Below are 24521 nucleotides of genomic sequence, written 5' to 3'. Positions count from 1 at the left end.
TTTAAGTCATGTAATGATTAATAATTGATATTAAAAGACATAAACCGGCAACATATATAATAATAGTTGAGAGCCTGGAACCTCTTGAATGAGTCAGATGCTCTAACACTAAACCAAATGAATAGTCTCATCTTTGTGTTTCCCCTCCACCTTTTGTGGTGAAAAACAGTTTCAGATTACAAGTAACGAAAAAAAACAGTTTCAGATTTGTGGAAGGGTGATGACAAATTCCATGAATGGTAAGGAGGGGGTGTGACTAGAAAAGTTCATGCATCACTGTGTTATAAAACCATCCATCAGTACAACAGGAACATCATATCTGTTGGAAAAGAGCAGTACTAATTTAAAAGTAATTGACCAAGAACTTGTGCAGAGTCACAGAGATTTGACAAACAGAGGAAGGTCAGTCTGCATCTCATAATTTAACACCTTTATAGAGTCTGGATACAAATGTGCAAAATGAAGGGTATTCACAATTCCTATATTAATCAGAAGAAGCAGCAGCTAAACCATTATATTCTGCACAAGAAACCTTTCCTGTTACCTTTCTCAGCATCAGACTTCGGACTTCATTGGACTTTGGATTAGCCCTATAATGAGGTGAATGAGAGCAGTTTTTCCTGTGCTCAGAATTTTGTTTAATGTTTTGTTATGGTGTGTTTTTTTGGAAAGTACTCTTTATCCCGTCTTTCCTCTTTTGCTCTGAAGCAATATTATAAATAAGGAACTGAGAGCCTGATTCTCTTCTCACTGACCTCAGTATAAATTGAGAGTAGCTCAACTGAAATCAATGAAGTTAGACTAGTTTAAAACTGGTGTAATTGGGAGGAGCATTGGTCCTGATTGGTATTTACTAGCTACTGCTGTTACAAAAAAGTTCTGGCATTTTGTTCTTGTGATCTTCTGCTCATTTAAAGCACTAATTATAGCACTTTCTCCTCCAGCCTCATCTGTAATTTTTCTCAAATGGAAATTAATAAAATACAGTACTCCCTGATAAAATTGATACTAACATTGGCTTGTATAACATGATATTTAAAACATCTGCCCAAACACACTGATTATCTTCTTTAGAGCATTCTTTCCTAAATATTTAACTAAAAACTTAGCTTCAAAAGCACGACCCATTTTCAGATCAAGTGAGCTATTTGGTTCTTAACTTCTTAAAAGGTAGATAGGAAAATATTATTTCCCATTTTAATTAAATAACTCACAGAGAAAACTGTTGAAAACAAGTATTGTTTATTTATTGTAGATTATGACTACTGTTAATCTTACAAAACTTCCAGACTTGGCCTGATTTTATAAATTAATTTATTTATGGCAGCTTACAAACTAATAATTTAATTATAAACAGCTGCATGAATGCAAAGCTTAGGTTTCCAGTTAAAGATTAGAGGAACAAACACCACAGAGTTAAGATGGAAATTTTGTACGTTTAGAATAGAAGAGTATTAATATAGTATGGTTTAACCAGTAAATAAGAATGTGTTTAGGAAATATCTGGCAAGTATGCAATGGTCTCTACAATTTATGATAACCATAAATATATTCAACTATGGATGCAATTAGAATGCTATTTGAGTATATAATGTATAACAAATTAATTATAAGAGTTGTAAAGCATGCCAAAGAACTCAATTACTTATAATAGATTGAAATAGAAAAAAAAGTTGTAAACCAACAGGATAAGCACAGTATTCCTTGGCTTTTCTCTACTAGTTAAGGGGGCCGGGGGGAGTTGGTGGGTCCCTTAACCAGCGGAGTCTAGAAGCTCTGAGGTGTCAGTGTCCTCAGCCCATTTATGCCTTATGAGGTCACTCAATAGCAACCCCTCTTGTTGACTTAGGAATGCCACTGATAGGCTCCAAAAGTAGTCTATAGTACAATTTATGTGCCCCATATCAGGAACAAAGAGGTACAGTACAATGCCCAGAACAAAGAGGTACAGTACAATGTTCAGCTTTACAGAAAAATATGTAATGTGTCTAATAATGATCTAATAGTAGCCTGAGGCACAGCTTAAAAGGCTGTAAAAGAGTTTCTTCTGACAGAAGAAGATGAACCAGATTTCACTAACGGGACAAGCAAGAAGTCTCAGACCTATGCAAGTAATAGATGTAAAAATATAACCGATGATGTGCTAATTTGAAGAGCTACCCAGTGTTCTAACCCACGTACATGGAACAACTTTTAAAACAATGGGGTGGTGGTTGCAGGATTTCTTTTAGCAAAAGTCCATTGTCTTTGACTACATACGGAGGAAACATCACCTTCCTTTGTGCTATTTGTTTTTTATTAGGCTGAGTCTTAACCCTGCAAATGGGAGCTGGTAGATTTTGTGTGAAAAACCTTTGTCCTTTTTCTACACCTCTACCCCGATATAACACGACCCAATATAACACGAATTCTGATATAACGCGGTAAAGCAGTGCTCCAGGAGGGCGGGAGGGCAGCGCACTCCGGCGGATCAAAGCAAGTTCGATATAATGCGGTTTCACCTATAACGCGGTAAGATTTTTTGGCTCCCAAGAACAGCATTATAAAGGGGTAGAGGGGTATGTGGCATTCTCACAATATATAAACTGATCTGACCAGCCCCACTTACCACCACAATAGTTTTTTGAAACCAGATAATCTGATATTTCACACAGTACCCATATAGTTCTCCTCAGGTGGAAAGATAGGGAGCTAAAATGTGATGGTCCCAATGACAAGTTAAAGATTACAACTGGAAACAAATTGAGTATCATTGGGACTCCTTAAGGGTTAAGGAGGATACCCTGAAGAAAAATATATCAGATCTCAAATCTGACCTATATAATTAGGAGGTGAAAGGAAACATACCAGCACAGAGCTCCCTTGGCAAACTAGCTATTCTCTGCTCCAGAAATACCAAGACCAAAGCAGAACCACAAAGTTTTGTGAGGAAAAATTACCTCCATGATTAAATGAAGATTAAAGGATTTTTAAAAAATAAGAAACATTGAATCAGAGCCAACATTAAACACCTTCAGGGGCCTCAGCTTGTCCTCCTATAAATATCCCAATTTTCATTTGGATCTGATATTGCCAGTGCACGCTGACCCTTTCACTATAGTGTCAGCTGCAGTGTAAAACTACATAATGCTGTAATCCTACTTTGCTGTCAATTTTATGTTGCAGAGCTTGTTGCAGAGATGGTGTTTTCACTTTTTCCAGCAGTTCTGCTGATTTCAAAAGACTGGAAAAGATAGAAAAATCAAAATAAAGTTTGAGAGAGAGAGGAATTAAACAACAAAGGCAATAGCTACTGGAGAACTTGTTTGTGATTGTCCATAGGAACTATATTACTCTTTTTTAATCAAGGAGGCGCCCTGGGAATGGGAAATCTCTCTTAAAGGAGGGAACAGCCTCCTGGTCCAGATGTATAGGAAGTGGAATGAGGTACCAGAGTCCTGCGACTGGCACGGTAACAAACAGACTCCATATGGGTGGCCCATCTCCTGGCAAAATCACTGGAATTCCCAGGCAGAACCATGGCTCATACTAAAGTGGGAGAAACCTGTGAAATGATTAGGGAAACTCCAGAGACTAGAGTTTTTCTCTCACCAACCCCCCTCCCACAGGTATTTCCATGCGAAGAGGTAATCTGGGTTGGAGTCAGGCCTTTTGATTTTAATCCCTTTTACTTTCTCTTCCTCACCCACTTTTTAACAGGGGTCAAGAGAGCAAGTATTTTTTAAGAGAATGTTTTAAAAACCATTTTGTAATGAAATCATTTTATTATTACAAAAATCCCAAATTGCTTTGCTAGGAATATTTTTCATTAGGACTGTAAGATACATATAGCAAAAACCTTTGTTTCACAAGAGACAATTTCTGAATGAGTGAATCTTGACAGGTCTGCTGGGCTAGTCATAGAAGTGTGTGTGTGTCGGGGGAGGAGGGCAATGTGTGCGTGGAAGGGATAGACTGTGTGGCTCATGAAGTGATAGGATGTGGCTGTGTGTGACGTTATTGATACAATCTGGGACCATATAGAACATGGTTGCAACCAAGGTCCTGTAATGGCACCAAATCTTCTATAAAGGGGGTCAAATGAGGTGTCTAAGACAAGGTTATGGTTTACTAGTTATGATTATGTTGTCTATATGTGTGTATCAATTTTGTAGTTGAAGTTATGAATATTGGCTCTGTACTGTCTGTATTTCAAACTTATGCTATGCTTCTGGGAAACATCCCAGACAAGTTGGTGTTAGCTCTGCCTGGCCTGCTTGATGGCCCATTAAGGACCATCAGCTATACAACTGACCCATGGAGAGAAGGCAAATACGCCTTGTAACTCAGCAAAGTATGCAGGAACTTGCCCATGTGACTCCAGACTCCATTTTGCTGTAATTTTTCACAGTAAGAACAAAGAGGTGTTCTTACGCCTGGAAAAGACTATAAAAGGGCCGATGTCTCATCTCCATTTTGTCTTCAATCCTGCTTCTTACCTCTGGAGGGACTTTGCTACAAACTGAAGCTCTGAACAAAGGAGTGATGACCCATCCCAGCTGGGGATGTTCCAGAGCCTTGATTTGAACCTGCAGTTTATTCTATCACTGCTGAAAGCCTGAACCAAGAACTTTGCCATTACTGTATGTAATTGATTCCATTTAACCAATTCTAGCTCTCATCTATATCTTTTTCCTTTTATGAATAAACCTTTAGATTTTAGATTCTAAAGGATTGGCAACAGCATGATTTGTGGGTAAGATCTGATTTGTATATTGACCTGGGTCTGGGGCTCGGTCCTTTGAGATCAGGAGAACCTTTTTTCTTTTACTGGGGTATTGGTTTTCATAACCATTTGTCCCCATAATGAGTGGCACTGGTGGTGATACTGGGAAACTGGTGTATTTAAGGGAATTGCTTGTGTGACTTGTGGTTAGCCAGTGGGATGAAACCAAAGTCTTCACTGTCTGGCTGGTTTGGTTTGCCTTAGAGGTGGAAAAACCCCAGCCTTGGGCTTTAACTGCCCTGTTTGAGCAATTTGTCCTGAATTAAGTAACAGAGGGTCCTGTGGCACCTTTAAGACTAACAGAAGTATTGGGAGCATAAGCTTTCGTGGGTAAGAACCTCACTTCTTCAGATGCAAGAAGTGCATCTGAAGAAGTGAGGTTCTTACCCACGAAAGCTTATGCTCCTAATACTTCTGTTAGTCTTAAAGGTGCCACAGGACCCTCTGTTACTTTTTACAAATTCAGACTAACACGGCTACCCCTCTGATACTTCTCCTGAATTGGAACTCTCAGTTGGGTCCCACCAGAACCAGCATCGTTACACTGTGTATGAGGGGATAGTTTTGTGGGCCGTGGGTGGGGTGATGGGTTGTGTCTGTGCGTGCATAGAAGATTGTGTGGGTTGCAGGATGCGAGGCAGGATGGGGCCCTGTGGATGTGTGGGCATGCAGAGGAAAGCACCACGGGGTATGGGAATGTGCAGCAGCCAGGGAGTGTGCAAAGGTGCGAGTGTTGTGGTGCTATGCAGGGGAGGGCGATGTTTGCATGGCAAGGTGGGACGCTTGGCAAGGCGCATGTGGGGCGTGGCTCACTTTTTTTTTCCAGGTTCAAGCAACCCTTTTCCTCCCCAGCGCGGAACGCAGCTGACTCAGACCTGGATTGGCGCTATAAATAGCGGGGAAACTACCCAGTGACGTCGCGCGCCTCCCACCCACACCCCTGGAGGCGTACGGCGGGGGCTGTGGTTGGGTTTGTAACTCGAGGGGAGTGAGAAGTGCAGGGATGCACCTGGACCCCCTCACGCAGGGGCACCCACCTCCCGTCACAGCCCCTAACACGTCAGTTTATACAACGGCCTCTCTCGGGGTGGGGACAAGAGAGGGAACAAAGACACGGCCAGGCCGCAGCAGCCGAGGCGGCCCCTGCTCTCTTCGGGGTGTGGGATACCCGAGGGGAGGAGGGACCGTAAGAGAAAGAGTGTCTCAGCTAGCGCGCGCAGAGGCGGAGCCAGGAGACGCGGGACGCGCGCCAGCCATTCGCAAGCCTGCTGACAGTTGCAGGCGCTGGCGGCTTTTGAATTTAGTTTCCAGTCTGCGAAAAAGAGCAGAGCCCGGCCCGTCTCGCTGCCTCATTGGGCCAGGACGGGTCACGTGGGGCCGTAGTTGTGGGCGGGAGTTGGGAGGGCCCGGTTGAGCGCGCGCCGGCCATATTGGAGGGGCGCGGAGCCCGCCGGTTTTGTGTTTCATTCTGAGCCCGACCCGAGGGGAAGGAACCGGCGCGCGCGGGCGGGTTCGGGCCTTGCAGCTCCAGGCGCCGGTCTTTTCCCTCGGCGCGTTACTGGGGAGGCTTCTGCCCCCTGTTCCCGCTCTGTGCTCGTTTAACCCGGGAGCGGCCGTGGCCCCTTTATTTTCCCTCCCTTTTCCCCTTGTTCTAGCCTCGCTGCGCCCCCCGTCCCCACACCGCTTTTGCACCGTCCACTGCTAGCGCTGCAGCTGCCTCTCTTACCCCTCTGAACGGCTTTGGGGCGCTTAGCTCAGCCCCCGCCTCTCCTCTCTCGCGTCTCCCGTCCCCCCGACAGCCTCCTGTCCTCGCTGCTCCGCACCCTCGGTCCCCGCCGCATCGCCCGCTCTTCGCCATGGCGACTTCCACGCCGGTAGGGCAGCGCTCCCGGGGCAGCGCGGCCAGCACCCCGCTCAGCCCGACGCGCATCTCCCGGCTGCAGGAGAAGGAGGAGCTGCAGCACCTCAATGACCGGCTCGCCGTCTATATCGACAAGGTGCGGAGCCTGGAGACCGAGAACAGCGTGCTGCAGCTGCAGGTGACCGAGCGAGAGGAGGTGCGCGGCCGAGAGCTCACCGGCCTCAAGGGGCTCTACGAGGCCGAGCTCGCCGATGCTCGCCGGGCGCTGGACGATACGGCTCGGGAGCGGGCAAAGCTGCAGATCGAGCTGGGCAAGATCCGCACGGAGCACGAGCATCTGCTGGGCAGGTGAGTGACCCCCCCGGGGGGAACGGGCCGGGGGTTCCGGGGGAGGGAGGGCAGGAAGGAGGCCCCAGGCTGGCGCCCTCGTGGAGGAGGGGAAGCCCCCTAATCTGTTGTCGTGCAGTATCTCTCGGGCGGGGGATGTAGCGCGGCCTGAGGTGGGAGAGTATTAACGGAAATGAATGAATCTGGCCTTCCTCTGCCTTGTGTCCTGCATCGTGTAGCAGGGAAGCTGCCCCCTCCCCCCGATACAGCGAGAGGGAGGCGGGGCGCAGCTCTGTGGAGGGAGTTGCACCATCCCGGAGATCACTGGCTGCCCGGGTGTTTCAGTCCTGGCTGGTGGCCTCGGGATGAGCCCCGCGGATATCCTTTCTTCCCCCTCCCCCCGCAGCACTCCGGGCTTTTGTCCCACTGGAAGGGCTGACCGCTCTCTCCTGGGTTATTCCTCCATAGTAGTGCTTTGCAAAGGAGTGTTCCTGTTATTGCCATGCTGCCAGGCCCTCCTTGCCTGCACCCTAAATCTTTCTACTCCGCTATTGGCCTTATTTCTGGCCTATGTTACTGTAGGGAACAGATGTCGGTCACGTCATAAGGAAGCTCTGCCCCTTCTCCCCCGCTTCGGGGGCTTGATCTCCAGCAGACGAAGACAGCATAAAAATATTGACCTTCCCCTTTGCAAGAGACAAGGGAGCAGGCCTGCTTTGAGGGGATTGTATTTTTTCTTCCCTCCCATTCATTCTCTCTAGTTGTGAGTACAGTAACCTGTCTGCTCCAGCTGCTGCCATGTGCTGTAGCTAGTGACTGTATATGAATGAATGGAGAGGTCCCTGCACTTTCCTCTGGCAGCCCCGCATTCCCATCTGGTGATGAGCCTCCAGTTCTCTTGGGTGGGTGGGCTGGGAGGAGGAATATTGTATGGCGAATGAACCTTCCTGGAACAGGGAGAGAAGTGGGTTCAGCAGTGCTAAACATAGCCATTCAGTGCTTGTATAACCTTTCTAGCTACTTGTGGAACTCTAAAACACACTACAGCTTTGTCTGGGTACTTACAACTGTCTGCTTTACAATGTATATGTTATTTAATGTCCTTAATACATAGTATCATGAAGCATCTGAGTCAATCCTAATACACCTCTACCCAGATATAACACGACCCGATATAACACAAAATCAGATATAACATGGTAAAGCAGTGCTCTGGGAAGGCGGGGCTGCGTGCTCCGGCGGATCAAAGCAAGTTCAATATAACGCGGTTTCACCTATAACGCGGTAAGATTTTTTTGGCTTCTGAGGACAGCGTTTTATTGGGGTAGAGGTGTACGTGGTATCAGTAAGCAGTATAGTCAGTCTTTTTTAGAGGGGAAAAGGAGGGTGCCTAGGCTACGAATTCACTTTTTGAATTCAGGTGGCAAGGATTGCCATTAGCTAGACCTGTAGAGGGTGGGAAGGGCTCTGTGTTAAATCAGGAATTTTTAAAAAAGCATATTGCCAATTGTATTTTAGTTGGGGAGGTATATAGTTCAAATAGTAAACTTAATGTTAAAATGAAAGTTTTGGTAGAGAAAAGTGTCTAGGATTTTTCCTTGCTCTTTTGGTTGTAAAACTTAAATTTGAGCTTTTAATTATGCATTTTGGTGATGAAGGATGTATGTTTTTCTATGACTGTTTTTTTTAATAGTGGCTTCAAGGAAAATAAATGTCAAATGGGTCTTAAAAATCATGTAGCCTCTAGGTTCAAGATTGTTATTTTTTCTTCCAGGGTGCTGATCATTTTCTCAGAGCAGTGATGGAATAGTTTTTTTTAAATAACTCTTGTACATATGGCTTATTAGAAAACAGAAAAATCCACCTATAGAAAAATCTTTAAGATGAGGTATCATGGTAGGTGAAGTCCATGGTGAAATCTAGTTTTAAGGGGATGCTTAAAGACTAAAAAATCTTATGCAGCCTTTTTTCCCCCTTATGAATCTCATAGGACAAATCATGCCATGTCCTTTTGTATATAATTGATTTGTGTGACTTTCTCTTCTGTATATTTTTTGTTCTCTTCAATATGAATCCTTCACTTAAGATTTTGACTCCTAACTTGTGTATCATCAGTTTTCTGTTACCTGAAAGAGATAATCTAATTTAATTTTAAACATTTTTGCTGTCAGTTGCCTTCCATTTGGTTTGGCCTGAAACAAGGTTAGTTTATGAACTGTTTGAGTGAATATCTCCATTTGTTTCTGCTATAGCATGATGGACACATCTTCTTAGCATCAGCTCACTTTCATTGCAAGGAAGTCTTTCCTGGCAAGTGTGGGCCTAAACCGTCCATTTCTGCTCAATTTGGGATTTCACTTAAAAACTATGTTTAGTCTTTTTGAAAATATTTTCTTATGTAAACTGCTGCACTTATGTCTTCCTTTGACTGCAGACAACTCCAGAGCCTCCACTGCTCACAGCTTTGTCAAATAGCAGCAGTGTGTAATTAATAAGGAGAGTCAATGTAACTGCTAGATTATTGGCATTCATTGGCCAGGAAAGCAAGGAGCCCTACAGTGGGCTCAAAAAAACAAAAACAAAAAAAAAATGGTGGAGAGTAGAGCAATGAAGACGTTCACCATTTCCCTGCTGCTGGCAGTCTGAAGGGGCAAAGACAAGCCAAGGAAGCTTTCTTTTCTTGCAGTTTGGTGGGTAAGAGAGTAAATTTTTTTAGAGGCAGATACGAAAGTTGTAGGACTCAGGGGTACAAGCCGCTTATCAAATGCCATAGCTCCTTCTTCATTTGCTGAGGGTGCCACTGGGACTGGGCTTCTTATCAAAGCATACTTCTGGACCTTGGGGAGATGTGTTCAAGTTGTCCATCCTCATCTTCTTCAGGCCTTCATCCTCCAGGTAGTTAGGAGCCTACTGAACTTTTCAAGTCCCAAGTACTGTATTCACTTAGGAGTTGTGTATACATCAAGAAAGGTTCCCTTAGTTGTTTCTGATCTAAATTCTGTATTTTCTTATGATTGAAGACCTTCTAACAAGTATATCGGTCCCTAGAGCCTTGCTAGATATTTTAAAATACAGGTATTCTACAGGCATCCATTCAAGCTCAGATGTATTTCTGTTCCCAAAATCTTAAACTAAAGTAGAGGCTCTTGTCTGGAGAGCACTTTCTGGTGGTCTCTGGAGAGATGGCTGACCACATGTTCCTGGCTTCTTTTCAGCTGTTACCTTATAGCTGTGATGCTTTAGTCTAATCCAGGTAATTGGGCTTCATACGGGATAATGTGGTGAGGTTCAGTGCCAGTGATGTGCAGGAGGTCAGGCTGGGTGTTCTGATGTTCCCTTCTGGCTGTTAATTCTAATATTAAAAGATGGCTAAAATACTTTCTTAAAATGATCTGAATAATAATGATTGGGAGGACTGGTGTTCTCACAAGATCTCAAATTGTGGTTCTCACTGAAAGTTTGACAACTCCTTTAGAAGAGATCTCCTAGTTATTGAATATTACATTTTATACACTGGTCCAGAGTGCTCTTACTGGTCATAAGGTGCAGGTTTCCTACCTTCTTTGAGCTCTTTTACATGTTATTACATCCTCTGCTCTCACCTCTCTCCTCCTTTAGTCCATACAAAAAGCTGCCACTAAACTTTTCTCCTTGCCTCCTTTTTTATTGTATAACTGCTCTCTTTGAATTCTTCCGTTTGGCTTTCCATCTGAGGATTGTGTCAAATTCAAGCTTTTTGTCACTTTGAAAGTGCTGTATAAGTCGTCTCTTGCCTATTTATCCTCCCTTGTCAAGCTTAGTTTTATGCCTCCTAGCATCCATCAGTGCTCACAACTTCATCCACCTGTTTATCAGATTTTCACACAGTTGCCTTTGTGTAGTCCTCTATGTATGATATGACCTCCTTGAGCTCATCTGCAAGGGCCCTATCCTGTCTATGTTTAAGATATTCATTGCTCAGTTTAAGCATTCTCTCTAGGAAGGGTGAGCAGGAATAAAATAAACATGGGATTTCATAAATGGACTAGCATTTGTTTTCATGACAGGCTGAGATTTCACTGTGGCAGTTGTCCAGTGGCTAGGCACATTTGCTCTCTCCTCATGGGAGTTAATGTGGTGAAAGCAGCTTTTAAGCAAACGACATAGCTGAATGAAGATATTAGTAAAGGTGGTAAGTATCCAGAGGAACTACTATAGTCTTGTGCTTTGATTTTTTTTTTTTTTTTGACTAAACCTTACCATGCAATAACAGTACCTTTGTTTTGCTTCAGATCTTAAACCAGCTTTCCTTCCAGATTCTTTGTTTTAAAGGGAGGAAATTCTGAGCTGGGATTAGACAGTGAAATAGACTCAATGTGGGTTTGATAGATGGGGCAATAACTTGAGTGACTTGGCATGTGTTAAGCACAGTACAGCTGGTGTACAGGGCAACTGCTCAGAAGAACCCTGCTGTTTCAAGGCAAGCAAAGTTGAAACAGCTGTCCCAGCATTTCCTGAGTTGCACATGTGGTATGTTATAATGGATATGTTATAATGGATTGGAGGGCCTGGTTAGGGAAATTGTCCTAATATGCTTTAAAAAGAATATTTAAAAAACTGGAAACATATATTGCAGGCAAAGCAGATTAATTGTTCTCAATTAGATGCAACAGTCCAAGGAGCTATTCAACCTAGGGTGGCTGGCTAAATAGAAAAAGGATCTGATTTTCAAAGCATTAAGTGTCTACAGCTCAATTTAAGACTTTTGGAGCAATGAGTGCTTTGAACAGGCTCTCATTATCAAATTTTATTTAGTTATTACAGTGGTGTTACTGTTGCATATATGGGAAATAGGGGAAGGCCTTGATTTGATCTTGGTTTTGGGAACTAGGACTTCCATCTTCCTCACATGAGTGCGTGTCTCTGCAGCAGTAGTGTTCCCAAGAATCATTCCAATTTGCTGCTAAAAGTTTCCCTGTGGTTTTATGGGGTTCTCAATAGAAGCAGTGAAACTGACCTGAATCTTGTTAACTTCACACTGTTGCTGTTTGGTAAAGCTATGAAAAGCAGCAGAGATACTGGACCTGTCTGAGATGTCAGGATGATAGCAGTCAGTTAACATTTTGCAAGTATCTTCCATAAGCACTTCAAACTTACTTTTTCATTAAAGAAGTTTTCTTCAAAAATTTATCGCTTGGCATTACTCTCTAGCAGAAGTTTTCTACTTACTTTTGATGCATAAACTTCTCAAGTTCTGGGTTTGCATAGACACTCGTAAAATACTGGTATATCCAACGTTTGTCTACGTAGCATCTAAAAATACTTTTAGGCTTGATTAATTATATTTTCCTGTACTTACAGGTGCACTCCTTTAATGAAAGCAAATTGCCATTTTAAATAAATGACTTCTGTAACAGCAAAAAAGAGAACATAAATTGAAAATTTGATAATGAAAAATCACTCTTCTGTTTGTAATGCAAACTTAGAGTACAAGTAGATAAGGAAAAAATATAAACCAAATACACTCACTTACTGCACTAGGCACTCCTTTGGGGCAGAGGTGATCAATGTTCTATTAAAGGTGACTTGCAAAGAGGAATAGAGAAATTTGCCTCATACTTTTGTGTTTAATATATAGAGAGGGCTTGAAAATCTTCCAGCCTATGAAAAAGTCTGTTTGGACAACTAATGAAATAGTGATTTCACAAGTTGGACAACTTGGGGGATGAGGGAGATTTTTAGTCTGATTGTTAACAACAAAAAGTTCTTATACCTGTTTTCAGTATGATTATCAAAGATAATCTTTATTCAAAATGTTAAGGATTCAGTACCTTAACTTCTTCAATAGAGTTAGAGCTCACAATAAGCACCCTTGTGATCTTGTTTGTTGTGAAATAAAATAGGTGCACACACAATCGTTTTGAAGTCCTTTGCATCCCACTTCTAAGCCCTTTAGAAAAAATGAACTATTCCTCTGAGCATCTTTGATATCCACAAGTGTGAGATCAGAGGTGGCTGGTGGTATATGCTTCCAATAACCAGAGTGTATTCTTGTTTGAAGGAAAAGAAGAGGGGAGGGGGAGGAAGTGAGGTTCTTTCTGTTTGTTTGAATATCAATTGGAAAAGTGAGACAGCATTCTAAAATTACTGTTAAGCATTTAATCCAAACTTAGTGATTCAGAGGAGCTTTGCCTGAGTAAGGAGTGCTGAATAGGCCTCTGAGTAGATAAGGTGGATTCAAGCACTTTTATTTCTGAATAGTTTAACAGATGAGATGCATCTTAGCATAGGTCAGTGGCACCCAACCTCATTACACAGGAGGGCCACATAAACCTAAGCACAATCTTGTGTGGGCTAAACAGATTCTACATATTTTAATAAGATTTAAAGTCACCTGTATTGATTGATATTTTACGTTCAGCTTCTTTTGCATATATTTAGATAGGTTGTTTCTATGTACAGTAGTGTGTGTAAACTAAAAAGATGCAAGTATGATGACAATGCTAATGAATCAACCATTCGTTAGTATATTGTGTTGAAGCAGGCTGCAGGCCCTATGAGATGTCTGGTGGGCCGTTGGTGATTTAGGATCTGAATGAGGGCTCATCACTTAATTCTAATGTAAGTTGCTAGCTTTGATTTGGTAGTTTGCTCTAATAAAAATATAGGTTGTGTGAGTGAGACCAGAACCAAATTACCAAATGAAAGCTACAGGAAAAGTTTATGGTGAGGAAGGAATTGGTTTACATGTCAAAACAGCAGTAACGCTGATCCTACAAACACTAACGCTTTTACACAAGAACCTCTCATCTGATCATTAAGTTAGATATAAATGTTTTCCTACTAAAAGTTGGCCTTACTGTCTTACTGCTCTAGAAAACAAAATCTGGAAAACTGATACTACATATTTCTACTTAGGTGAACATGGTGATTAGTTTACTTCATTGCCATGATCTTATTGAACTCTTTTCCCATTGCAATTATGTAATAAGTGTGCCAAAACAATCTGTTAATCACTGTACCAAAGCAGTGAATGGCCAAGTGATTGGTCAAGAGCGGCAGTTCAGAATACTTACTACTATTGACATTATGCCAATGTAGTGTGAGAATGCAGGTGAAATATGGACTAATCCCATCACTTTATGATGATAGACCTGTGCAGCTGTGTCTACACCAGCTTTATCCTTACAATATCACGATATGTAGCAAAGTTGGGAGTATTAGTTCAGATAGGGCTTTGGGTGGCAGCTTTAACAACCATATCATCTGAACCTGTTTAGAGCTAGACAAGGTGGGTTTAAAAACTCTGGCTACTGGTGTTCTTTGTCCCATCTACGCTATTGCTCCTGCTGGTAGAACTACATTGGTGAGAATTTTTAAGGGGGAAAAGACTATTGTAGATTGTCTTAGTTTTGCCTTATTTAAATGCTTCACTTGCCTTCATAACAGAGGGATCCAGGCTCTTAAAACAGCAGCAGTTAAACTTCACTGTACTATAGGTCTCTTTGTTTGGCAGTTAGTAGGTTACGTTCAGGCAAGCCCCATTGATGACACTTGTGAGAGACTCTCTGCCATCTGTCATTATACTTTAAAATATATTTCTCCCCTACCTGAATTTCAGTAATATAATAATTAGGGCTGTTGATTAATTGTGGTTAACTCATGCGATTAACTCAAAAAAATTAATTGCACTGTAAAAATGATACTATTTCTTTTATTTTTCAGTTCACCTCATACAAGTACTGTAGTGCAATCTCTTTATCGTGAAAGCACAATTTATAAATGTAGGTGTTTTTTTTGGGGGGGGGGGTTACCTAACTGCACTCAAAAACAAAGCAATGTAAAACTTTAGCGCTTATGGGTCCACTTAGTCCTACTTTTTGTGCAGCCAGTCGCTAAGAGAAACAAGTTTGTTTATATTTACGGGAGATAATGCTGCCCGCTTCTTATTTACAATGTCACCTGAAAGTGAGAACAGACGTTCGCATGGCACTTCTGTAGCTGGCATTGCAAGGTATTTACGTGCCAGATATGCTAAACATTCATATGCTCCTTCATGCTTCAGCCACCATTCCAGAGGACATGCTTCCATGCTGATGATGCTCGTTAAAAAAATAATGTGTTAGTTAAATTTGTGACTGAACTCCTTGGGGGAGAATTGTATGTCTCCTGCTTTGTGTTTTACCCACATTCTGCCATATATTTCATTTTATAGCTGTCTGGGATAATGACCCAGTATGTTTCATTTTAAGAACACTTTCACTGCAGATTTGACAAAACACAAAGAAGGTATCAATGTGAGATTTCTAAAGATAGCTACAGCACTCAACCGAAGATTTAAGAATCTGAAGTGCCTTCCAAAATCTGATTGCGACGAGGTGTGGAGCATGCTTTCAGAAGAGCAACACTCCTATACGGAAACTACAGAACCTGAGCCACCAAAAAAGAAAATCCACCTTCTGCTGGTGGTATCTGACACAGATGATGAAAATGAACATGCACTGCTTTGGATAGTTACCGAGCAAAACCCATCGTTAGCATGTCCTCTGGAATGGTGGTTGAAGCATCAAGGGACATATGAATGTTTAGCGCATCTGGCACGTAAATATCTTGCAACGCTGGCTACAACAGTGCCATGCGAATGCCTGTTCTTATTTTCAGGTGACGTTGTAAACAAAGAGCGGGCAGCATTATCTCCTGCGCATGTAAACCAACTTGTTTGAGCGATTGGCTGTAGGACTGAGTGGACTTGTAGGCTCTAAAGTTTTACTTTGTTTTATTTTCGAATGCAGTTATTTGTACATGACTCTACATTTGTAAGTTCAACTTTCATGATAAAGAGATTGCACTACAGTACTTAAGTGAATTGAAAAATACTATTTCTTTTATCATTTTTATAGTGAAAATATTTATAATAAAAAATAAAGTGAGCACTGTACACTTTGTATTCTGTTGTAATTGAAATCAAGATATTTTTGAAAATGTGGGAAACATCCAAAAATATTTATATAAATGGTATCCTATTGTTTAACAGCACGATTAATCACGATTCATTTTTTAATGGTTTGACAGCCCTAATAATAATGGATAGGTGCCATTCATGGCAGTTTAGCGTCTTTTTATTTGAGAAGGAATTAGACACTTGAGAGCCAAAGTACGTGAAGGAGCACAGTTTTGAGCTAATCTATGAACGTATTAGCAAAAGGGTATTTACTTAAATATGTACTCTCCCTCTTTATGGAGGAAAAGCTAGATAGTGTTGACAAACAAGAGGAGCTTTTGCTGTTAAATAAGAACTTTAAATATGCATACTGTGTATTGTCTTGTGTTTTTTATATATAGTTTTTCTTGTGCCTGCAAAACTCAAACAGTTTTACTGATCTTGTTGAAAGAAACTCATTTAAAACTGGGGTGAATGATACATTTTTAAGGGTTACAAAGATTTCCACTGGAATGGCTCTTTCGCTTTATGTTGTAGTGTCACTCTAACAGAGCAACCAGGAAGTCTGCAGCTTCCTCTCTTCTCCCCCCCTCCCCCCAAAATATAGGGATTAGCTATCCAAATACAAATCGACATATAATTAGACTTTTTAAAATTAATTATATACTTTTTTCCTTCTGATTTTAAATTTAGCCAATCTCATTAGAAATGTGAATTCTTAAAGTGACTCTTCTGAAATATGAGGTGCACACGTGGATTGATACCATCAGTAATATCAGTTGAAAAATAAATATGGATATTTTGCAACTGAAGTTTGGGTTCTGGTCATATTATTGTCCTGTGGCTGAATCTATGTTACACATTTCTTTCCACTGTTATCAGTGGTTTTGGCAACGGTGGGAGCTCTAATTTAAATTATCTGCCTGTAATTTACCATCAATTTTTTTTTTATTCTGAACAAAAGGTGTTTCAGCACATGTGGATTTGCACTGAAATAATTAAAGTTGTGAGTTATAGCTGGAGATAGATATTCTGGTTCCAGTTACTGTGTACACAGGCCCTAACTCTGCTCGAAGCATGTTTAAATATATGATTAAAATGCTGTGGCAGACTACAATATTTACCCCTACTGTTGGATCTGCTGTAGTGATAGCAGTGATGGACAACTGTGTATATTAAAAAAAAAAAAAAGTGTAGAGAGTTTGAAATCTCTACATGTGCTACATTCTTACAGTGTTAGTATTAGGCTGATGATAAACTGCAATGGTTCACTCTGTATATACCTAAGATAGCTCAAGATCAAAGTTCTAGTTGTACAAATAGTGACTTTGATTGCTAAGTCTCTTAAATTAAAGCTTGCCATCTTGTGGTTGCAGTAAAAATTGTCTGAAAATGTGTTTTTGAACTTGCTCTGTGATTGACACAAATCTTTTAGCTATTTGATGGCAGCAAACTGGGCTACAACTAAATGTGCTCTCTCATCGGTGCCAGATCATCTTTCTTTTATTCCCGCAAGAATATTTGTGTGTTCTTATTACTAAATAAACCTAATTCCTGTATTTGTTCTTGCTGCTGACAAATACTGCTAATTGTGATCTTCAAAAGATTCTTTTAATTGGATATGGCCTTTTTACACTGTATAAAGAACAGGTCTTCTAGGCTTTTGTACTTTAAAAGTAATTCGGAAATGTCAAGTGTGCTCTTCTGGTTTTGTTAAACTTGTTTTTTGAGCTTTTGGGAGCTCAGACATCTTAATTAAAAGGAGTAGGAGTTATGAATCTTCAGCACAGATGTCCTTTGTTCAAGATATGAAAAATAGTTACCCTTTCAAAAAGGATGACAAAAATTACTTTCCTCTCTCTTAGAGAGGCAAGGTGGATAAAGCAATATTTTTTATTGCAGCAGTTCTCAACCGGGAGTCTGCGGCCCCCTGGTCCATGGGCAGAGTTGGGGACATGGAAAGCATTGCTTCCCCCCCGCCCCTGCCAAACTACACCTACGTCTAAGGCCCCTGCCCCGAGACCCCCTCGCTGGCCCTGGAGGTTTTATAGCATGTCAGTGGGGGCCTCAGAGAGAAAAAGGTTGAGAACCCCTGTTGTATTGGACCAACTTCTTTTGGTGAGCGAGACAAGCTTTCGAGCTATCTCACCCATTTTGTGTCTCTAATATCTTGGGACCACATGGCTACAGCAACATTGCATTTCCTCTCGGTTGTCCAATTTTCAGTCTCTTTTGATGTCATTTTATGAGTTCTGTGTTCACTGTTTAGAAATTCAGATCTTGTCCACTCTGGAAGACTAATGTAAAACAAAACCAAATCAGAAGCCTCCCCAACTATTTTTTTTGAAGTCTGAATATCTTTTCTGATGGTACCACTCAATTTTTATTATAGCAGTTTAAACCTGCCTTCTGTGTGAAGCTATTCTAGCCAGTGATGTGTTACTTGTTTCTCTCTTCTCTTGGGCACCCACAGGACAAAGGTGATGTTCTACTTAACTGTTTTTAAAAAAAGCTTCTATTGAATGCAGCAGACAAATTTAAAGGGAGTCAATTTAAATCACACTTGTCTGAAACACTTAAGCACTTTACTTTAAGAGTAATCTGCGGCAATACTTGTAACTGAAAGATTAAACATAAACTGGAAGAATCTTTTTACTTTGTTTATGACAGAAGATTGTATGATTTTTTTTCTTTTTCTGTAGTCATTCCCCTGAAGCAGAATTGGAATATTGTTTACGTACTAGCATCTACTGGACAAAACTGTCTTCATTACTGTTTCAGAAAGCATGACTGGCTGTGTCTACCCTTAGGAAATGGGGAGACCCATAATTCTTCACCAGTGCAGTTCCATTTGTGGTAGTAACAGTAAGGTCATACCGTAGACGGGAGATGGATATCTTTATCCCCATTTTGTCTGCTCAGATGTGTTTAGGCAGCATAGTGGCAGAAGCTAATTCTGTCTAGGCTACCACCTCTGTTGGTGGATACTTTGGATGTGAATAGTTATTAAAAGAAATCTCATCGGCAATTCAATCTCTTAATTTGGACAGGTCTAGTTTGTTAGAGCCAGTACATTGGGGCAGGGAAATGCCCTGAATTCTGGAATTGCAAAATGGAAAGGCTAGTGTGTGGGAGAAAGCCACTGGACCAATTATTTCTCTAAAGTTGCTCCAGGTAAGGAGCTGGCTTGGGCTTCTTTGGGGCAGGGAAGTGGCTTCTGAGCATGTTTGAGGTAATGGTCCTGGGCTAGCCTGTCTTGTCACTATTTCCTCCAAGGGACAAGGGAAACTGGCAGACTTAATTGTCTCCCCTCCCTCCAGAAAGGTGCTCTCTCTCGAGCGTTTTACGGATGAGATTTTTATAAATTTGAAATTGAAAACTTATGTTAAAGCCTAAACTTGTGACACTTGTAATTTACATTAAATACAAAAACAATAATTAAGCAGTGTATATTTGCTGCAACATTTTAAGGAAAGTGAAACTGATGACCTGATGGAAGTCATGAGCTGAACTTCTGGAACCAGGTTTAGTTAAAGTGCTAAACAAGCTTTTGACAGCAGTAGTATCTTTTTTGTAGGTGCAGAAAATATTTTCTTCACTTCATTTTAATTGACTGGTTCAGTTCAATGACTAGTTAGTTCAAAGTTAAGCAAGTAATTGGGAGTTGAAAAAGCAGAAAAGCTTGGAAGAGGAAAACAATCTGAATAAAACTAGGTGAGAGGATGAGATCTACTTGTTGTTTCTAGTCGTCATATTCTTCCAGATTTTAGTCAGTTCAATTTACTAACTAAAGAAAGTACTTAATTTCTTTACACCAGTGTTTATCAAAAACATGTTTTGCATATATCTTAAACTTTTTTCTTCCGTATCCAATATGTTTAAGGTATTTTAGTTAGTAAAAAAAAAAAAATCAAAATACTGTTTTTGTTTGTGTTTAATTGAATTTCTATTTCCATCCAAATAGAGCTCGTCACAAATAACAAATAAAAATCATTTACCATTTTCTAACCTGATAAAAATGTAAAAATTAAGAATCCGAATAAACTTAAATTAAGCTATGTAATTGATTAAAAGTGTATTCTCCTGGTTAGCTCAAAAGACCACATTTAGTATAAAAACTGTATTTAGTTGCAAATCAACATATTTTAATGGCTACTAAGACAGCCCTTTATTTAATTTTTTAATTTGTTGACTGTTTCTAGACATTTGTCTCACCAACCTCTTTTTTTCCAGCTATGCAAAAAAAGAATCTGATCATAATGCAGCCCAAGTCAAGCTTCGGGAGTTTGAAGCAGCCCTAAATTCCAAAGAAGCTGCCCTAGCTACAGCACTTGGTGATAAGAAAAGCCTGGAAGGGGAACTTGAGGATTTGAGAGATCAGATTGCACAGGTGAGATGAAATGGTTCACAATCCAGTCTGCTGAACAGATTGGCTCTTTAGCCAGAAAATCACTCCTTGTAAAAGAGCTAAATTTTACTCTAACCAAAATTGAAACAAAATGCTGCGAACAGAAGTTGTAAATCAGTTATTCCTCTCCAACTGAATGAAAGCAAAGTTCTAGTGTTCTTATCTTTAAACTGAAAACACCGTTTCTGGCACATTTGCTAAGCTGACCATGTTCTCTCCAGTCTTTCCCTCCGTGAGGGGACAGTAGATTCTGGTCTGAGAGTTTTTTTTTTTGTAAAGGGTCCTTTTCCTTGAAGGAAATGAGTTTACTGTTTTCCCCCCCATAGTTTAGGGGGGGAGGAAATGATTAAGTTTGACACTCCCTTGTGCATCCTCCTCCCCCCCCACCCCCCGGCCATCAGGTGATTGCTCCACCTGGTCCCAACATCCCAAGAAGGCCCTAGCATCTCCTGGCTCAGACCTCCTCTTTTCTATATTTTGGACTGCTAATGAAATTCTACTCTTCGGAATTAAGTTCAGCATTTGAGAGGGATTTCTTCAGCATCAGAGGTGTCATCTATACCTTTCCTTCTGTCCTCCTGTCCTAATACCTCAGCACCATCAAGTCTGTTCAATTTTTGGATGATTGTGATGGTCTAATCCTTTTCGTAAACTATGCCAATATTTATACATGCACTTTCACTTACTGCTGGTAATTTTTCCACAAATGCATGTAATAGTGCTGTCCTTTTCTGAAGTCACTGCAAAGCAGTCGTTGGTACAGCATGAAGTTCTAATAACAATAGTACTTCACACTGATAGATGATCCACATCAGTTAAATGACCAGAAGTGATGCCAGTCACAGAATATCTTCTGACTTTTCTTGTCCTCCCTTTAAATGTATAGATGCTCTTGTCCAGTTAAATCACATCTTATCTACTTCCTTCTCCCTGCCTCCTTCAAAAGAACCCCAAACAAACCATAAACAAAAACACTTCACAGGGTTGGAATTTAGAGAACCAGCAGTAGTGCCAAACAAACTTTTTTCCAGGTGCACCTGAGATGCATCTGTGCTCCCTTAAGATTGCTCTAAAGAGGTGTAAATCAAGACTCCTTGCACGATATGTGTATGCGACATTCTCTACAAATATTTAAGAATCACAGTCAGTCTGTTCACTTGTATCTTCTTTTTTTTTCTTTTCCCACTCTCCCGTTTACCACAAATTATTCTTATTCTCAGGCCCCAAATCTACTTTCCCATGCTTTACCATGATAAATATTGATTGGCAAAATTCTGTAGGTGAGTAGAATCTTGTAAGTTTACTTTAGAACACAGTAAGTTATTTAGACCGCAAACAGTTTTACTGTGTTGACATCTAATGGCTCAAGATCTTAAACTCTTAATTGACCTACCTTAGTTGTTTGCCCACTGTCTAACAAAGGGGGAAGAAAAGCTGTGCACTAGTTTTGTAGACCTTACAAACAAACTCTATGATCTGCAACAGCAGTTAATAGATATTTTCCTAGAGGTGTAGTGATATTGGTTGCTGAAGCTACCCCAATTAGTCTTTGCCAAATAGAAAATCTTGACAGCAGTCTCTCAACCAACTTCTTGAGGGGATTAAAGGAAATTAATTACTATCTTTGAAAATGATAGTCCTTATTAAGGTGAAGTACCTGGACTGTATCTGTAATGAACTACAAGAGTTGTATAAGGTGATGGGTAAAACAGACTTTCTTGATGTAAATGGTAAATGTAATAAATAAGTTTTATTTCAATGCATATTTCATTCTCAGCTGCTGCTTAAAAATGTCAATAAGTGATGTGTGAGAGATCTACTTAAGTCTGACTGTACTAATAATTTTTAGTTGGAAGCCTCCTTAGCTGCTGCCAAGAAACAGCTGGTAGATGAAACTTTAATGAAGGTGGATCTCGAAAATCGTTGTCAGAGTCTGACTGAAGACCTGGAGTTCCGTAAAAATATGTATGAAGAGGTAATTCTCTTGAATACTAAGTTTTAGTTCTAGAGGAAGCAAATTTTAAACATTTTGAACCAATTCAGCTTGCTTATTGGGAATTCTGGTATGTTTTTATTTGTATATTATGGAAACATAAGAACTTAACCTGGAATGTGACATGACTGAAATAGCTGTTTTTAATATGTGAAATAGCTTAATTTTTTTTATGCTGTACCCTTTTAAATAGTATAATCTGAAATTTGTTTTAAGTATTCTCCTTAAGGTAAGGACTTTCCAATTCCCTGTTATGTATGAGTGTTCAGGAGGCGCATGAGAGCAACAAAAAATAAGCTTGAGCACAGCATTCTTTTCTCTGTGTATGCATCTATTTCCTTTCCAGTTTCATTGTCAGCTTTGCTGCTATTACACCCTTTTGCAGAGTTTAGGGAAGAGTGCGCAAGTGTGCTGCCTCTCCTCCCCAAGCATGATTAGTGAAAATTTCTCAAGTGATGCCAAATGCACAAAATAAATGGTGAGATGCGGTACGTTTTCCCCTCTAAACTTTAAATCCTCATTTTTACTTTTAGCAAAAATATACAGTCCTCAGAAATGTAATATTTCAAGTTGAAGGTGCTCCTCTAACACTCTTGTGACTAGTTAATCTTGTAGGATGTAAAATTCAGTTTATGGTGTCAGATATGGAATCTGCGTGAAATTTTTAGATGTTCACCATAGTATAATTTATAAAGATCTGCAATGGATATGCTACTGGAAATATTCTTGTGAAATATTCCAACATTTATTCAGAACACTAGCTGAAAACAACATTATTTCACATTCTAATTATAGCAGCTTAAAATTGGACTCTCTTGGCTGTTGGTCTAAAGCTCATCTTGGCTGAAATCACCAGAATATTGTTAATGTTATGCCCATGTTTTATTAGGAAATCAACGAGACAAGAAGGAAACATGAAACTCGGTTGGTTGAAGTGGATTCTGGGCGCCAAATTGAGTATGAACACAAACTGGCTCAAGCACTTCATGAAATGAGAGAGCAGCATGATGCACAAGTGAAACTGTATAAAGAAGAGCTGGAACAGACTTATCATGCCAAAGTGAGAGCGTTTCTCTTTATACTGCTGCTTGACAGATTTTTCTCTTGTGGGATTATAGTAATTCCAAATAACTATAAAACTATTTAAACGTTAAGGTGTATCAAGAACTGTCGGCTGGCTGTAAAGTTTCATGTTTCTGGGCGTGAATTTAAATTTCTAGATGCATGTAAAATCTGATTTCCATTGGAAATAATTGTCAGGAAGTACCAGAATGTAGTGTCTTGGACTGCACTTGGGATGTGTTTTTAAAAAAAAAAAAAAAGGCGGGGGGGGGAGAGTATGACTAGTACTGTGGATTCCAGAAAATGTTTTACATGTGGATTTATATTAATATTGGTGGGCAGGATTTCCCGTATTTTTTTATAAAACTAGCACATCCCATGTGACAACACACAAAACATGGTTAAGTAGCAACTCTACCACATTCTGCCCCTCTTGTAGAGAAAAGGGTGAGTGGAACTTACTTGTACAGAAATATATCACTTCAAGTGCTTACTCATGTTCATTCCATTGTAGGTGTGTGCACGCCTACATGCACAGTCATCAGAGATTTTTGCCTTAGTGGTATCTGTAGGTCAGCTGTGGTGCCCCCTTGAGTACCATGCTCATGCGCTGGTATATTAGGTGCCGCCGACCCTACGCCCTCTCAGTTCCTTCATGATGGTTGGTCAGAGCGTCTCGTCTTGCATTGCAAGAGCGTTAGCGGTTCTTTACAAGTTCTATCTTCTTTTTATGTGGTTTGTAGGTACTTTGTTAGCCATTAAGTTAAATATTAGGTTAGTTTAGTAGTTAGAGTCCCGACACAGGGCATGCCCTGTTCCCCCGGCTTCAAACCATGCTAGTGATGCAACAGGCCAATGCCTATTAGTGACCCCCATGACAGTTGTTTGAAGTGCTTTGGGGAGTCCCATAGAAGGGACAAGTGCAGGATCTGTAAGAACTTTTGCCCTAGTACCCAAAAGGAGCAGGATATCTGCCTGAGGGCCCTCCTCATGGAGGTTGCGCTTTGTCCTGCGTTGGAGCCCTCCTGCTCGGATGCCACACCGAGCACCTCAGTACAGATGCAGAGCGCACCGCTGGCACCTAGCTGTGCCCGGCACCATTCCCTGTTGCCGGTGCCTAAGAAACAACAACAAGAGCAGCACTAAAGGGGAAAAGGGGCTTTGGGCAAAAGACCTATATCAGGC

General features: G+C 40.8%; 1 protein-coding gene across 1 annotated transcript in view; it reads left to right on the top strand.

Moving 5' to 3' along the window:
- The first annotated feature begins 6200 nt into the window (after nucleotides 1-6200).
- The window catches only part of LMNB1 (lamin B1), a 41890-nt gene continuing 23569 nt past the window's right edge, over nucleotides 6201-24521 (top strand). Inside the window, exons 1-4 of the mRNA XM_054033068.1 lie at nucleotides 6201-6974; nucleotides 20107-20263; nucleotides 22131-22256; nucleotides 23164-23334. Coding sequence (XP_053889043.1) covers nucleotides 6622-6974; nucleotides 20107-20263; nucleotides 22131-22256; nucleotides 23164-23334 — 807 coding nt within the window. The 5' untranslated portion in view covers nucleotides 6201-6621. The remainder of the gene's footprint in view (nucleotides 6975-20106; nucleotides 20264-22130; nucleotides 22257-23163; nucleotides 23335-24521) is intronic.

The sequence above is a fragment of the Malaclemys terrapin genome, chromosome 6, assembly GCF_027887155.1.
Source record: "Malaclemys terrapin pileata isolate rMalTer1 chromosome 6, rMalTer1.hap1, whole genome shotgun sequence".
Lineage (NCBI taxonomy): Eukaryota > Metazoa > Chordata > Testudines > Emydidae > Malaclemys > Malaclemys terrapin.
This window is presented reverse-complemented; position numbering and strand designations above follow the sequence as displayed.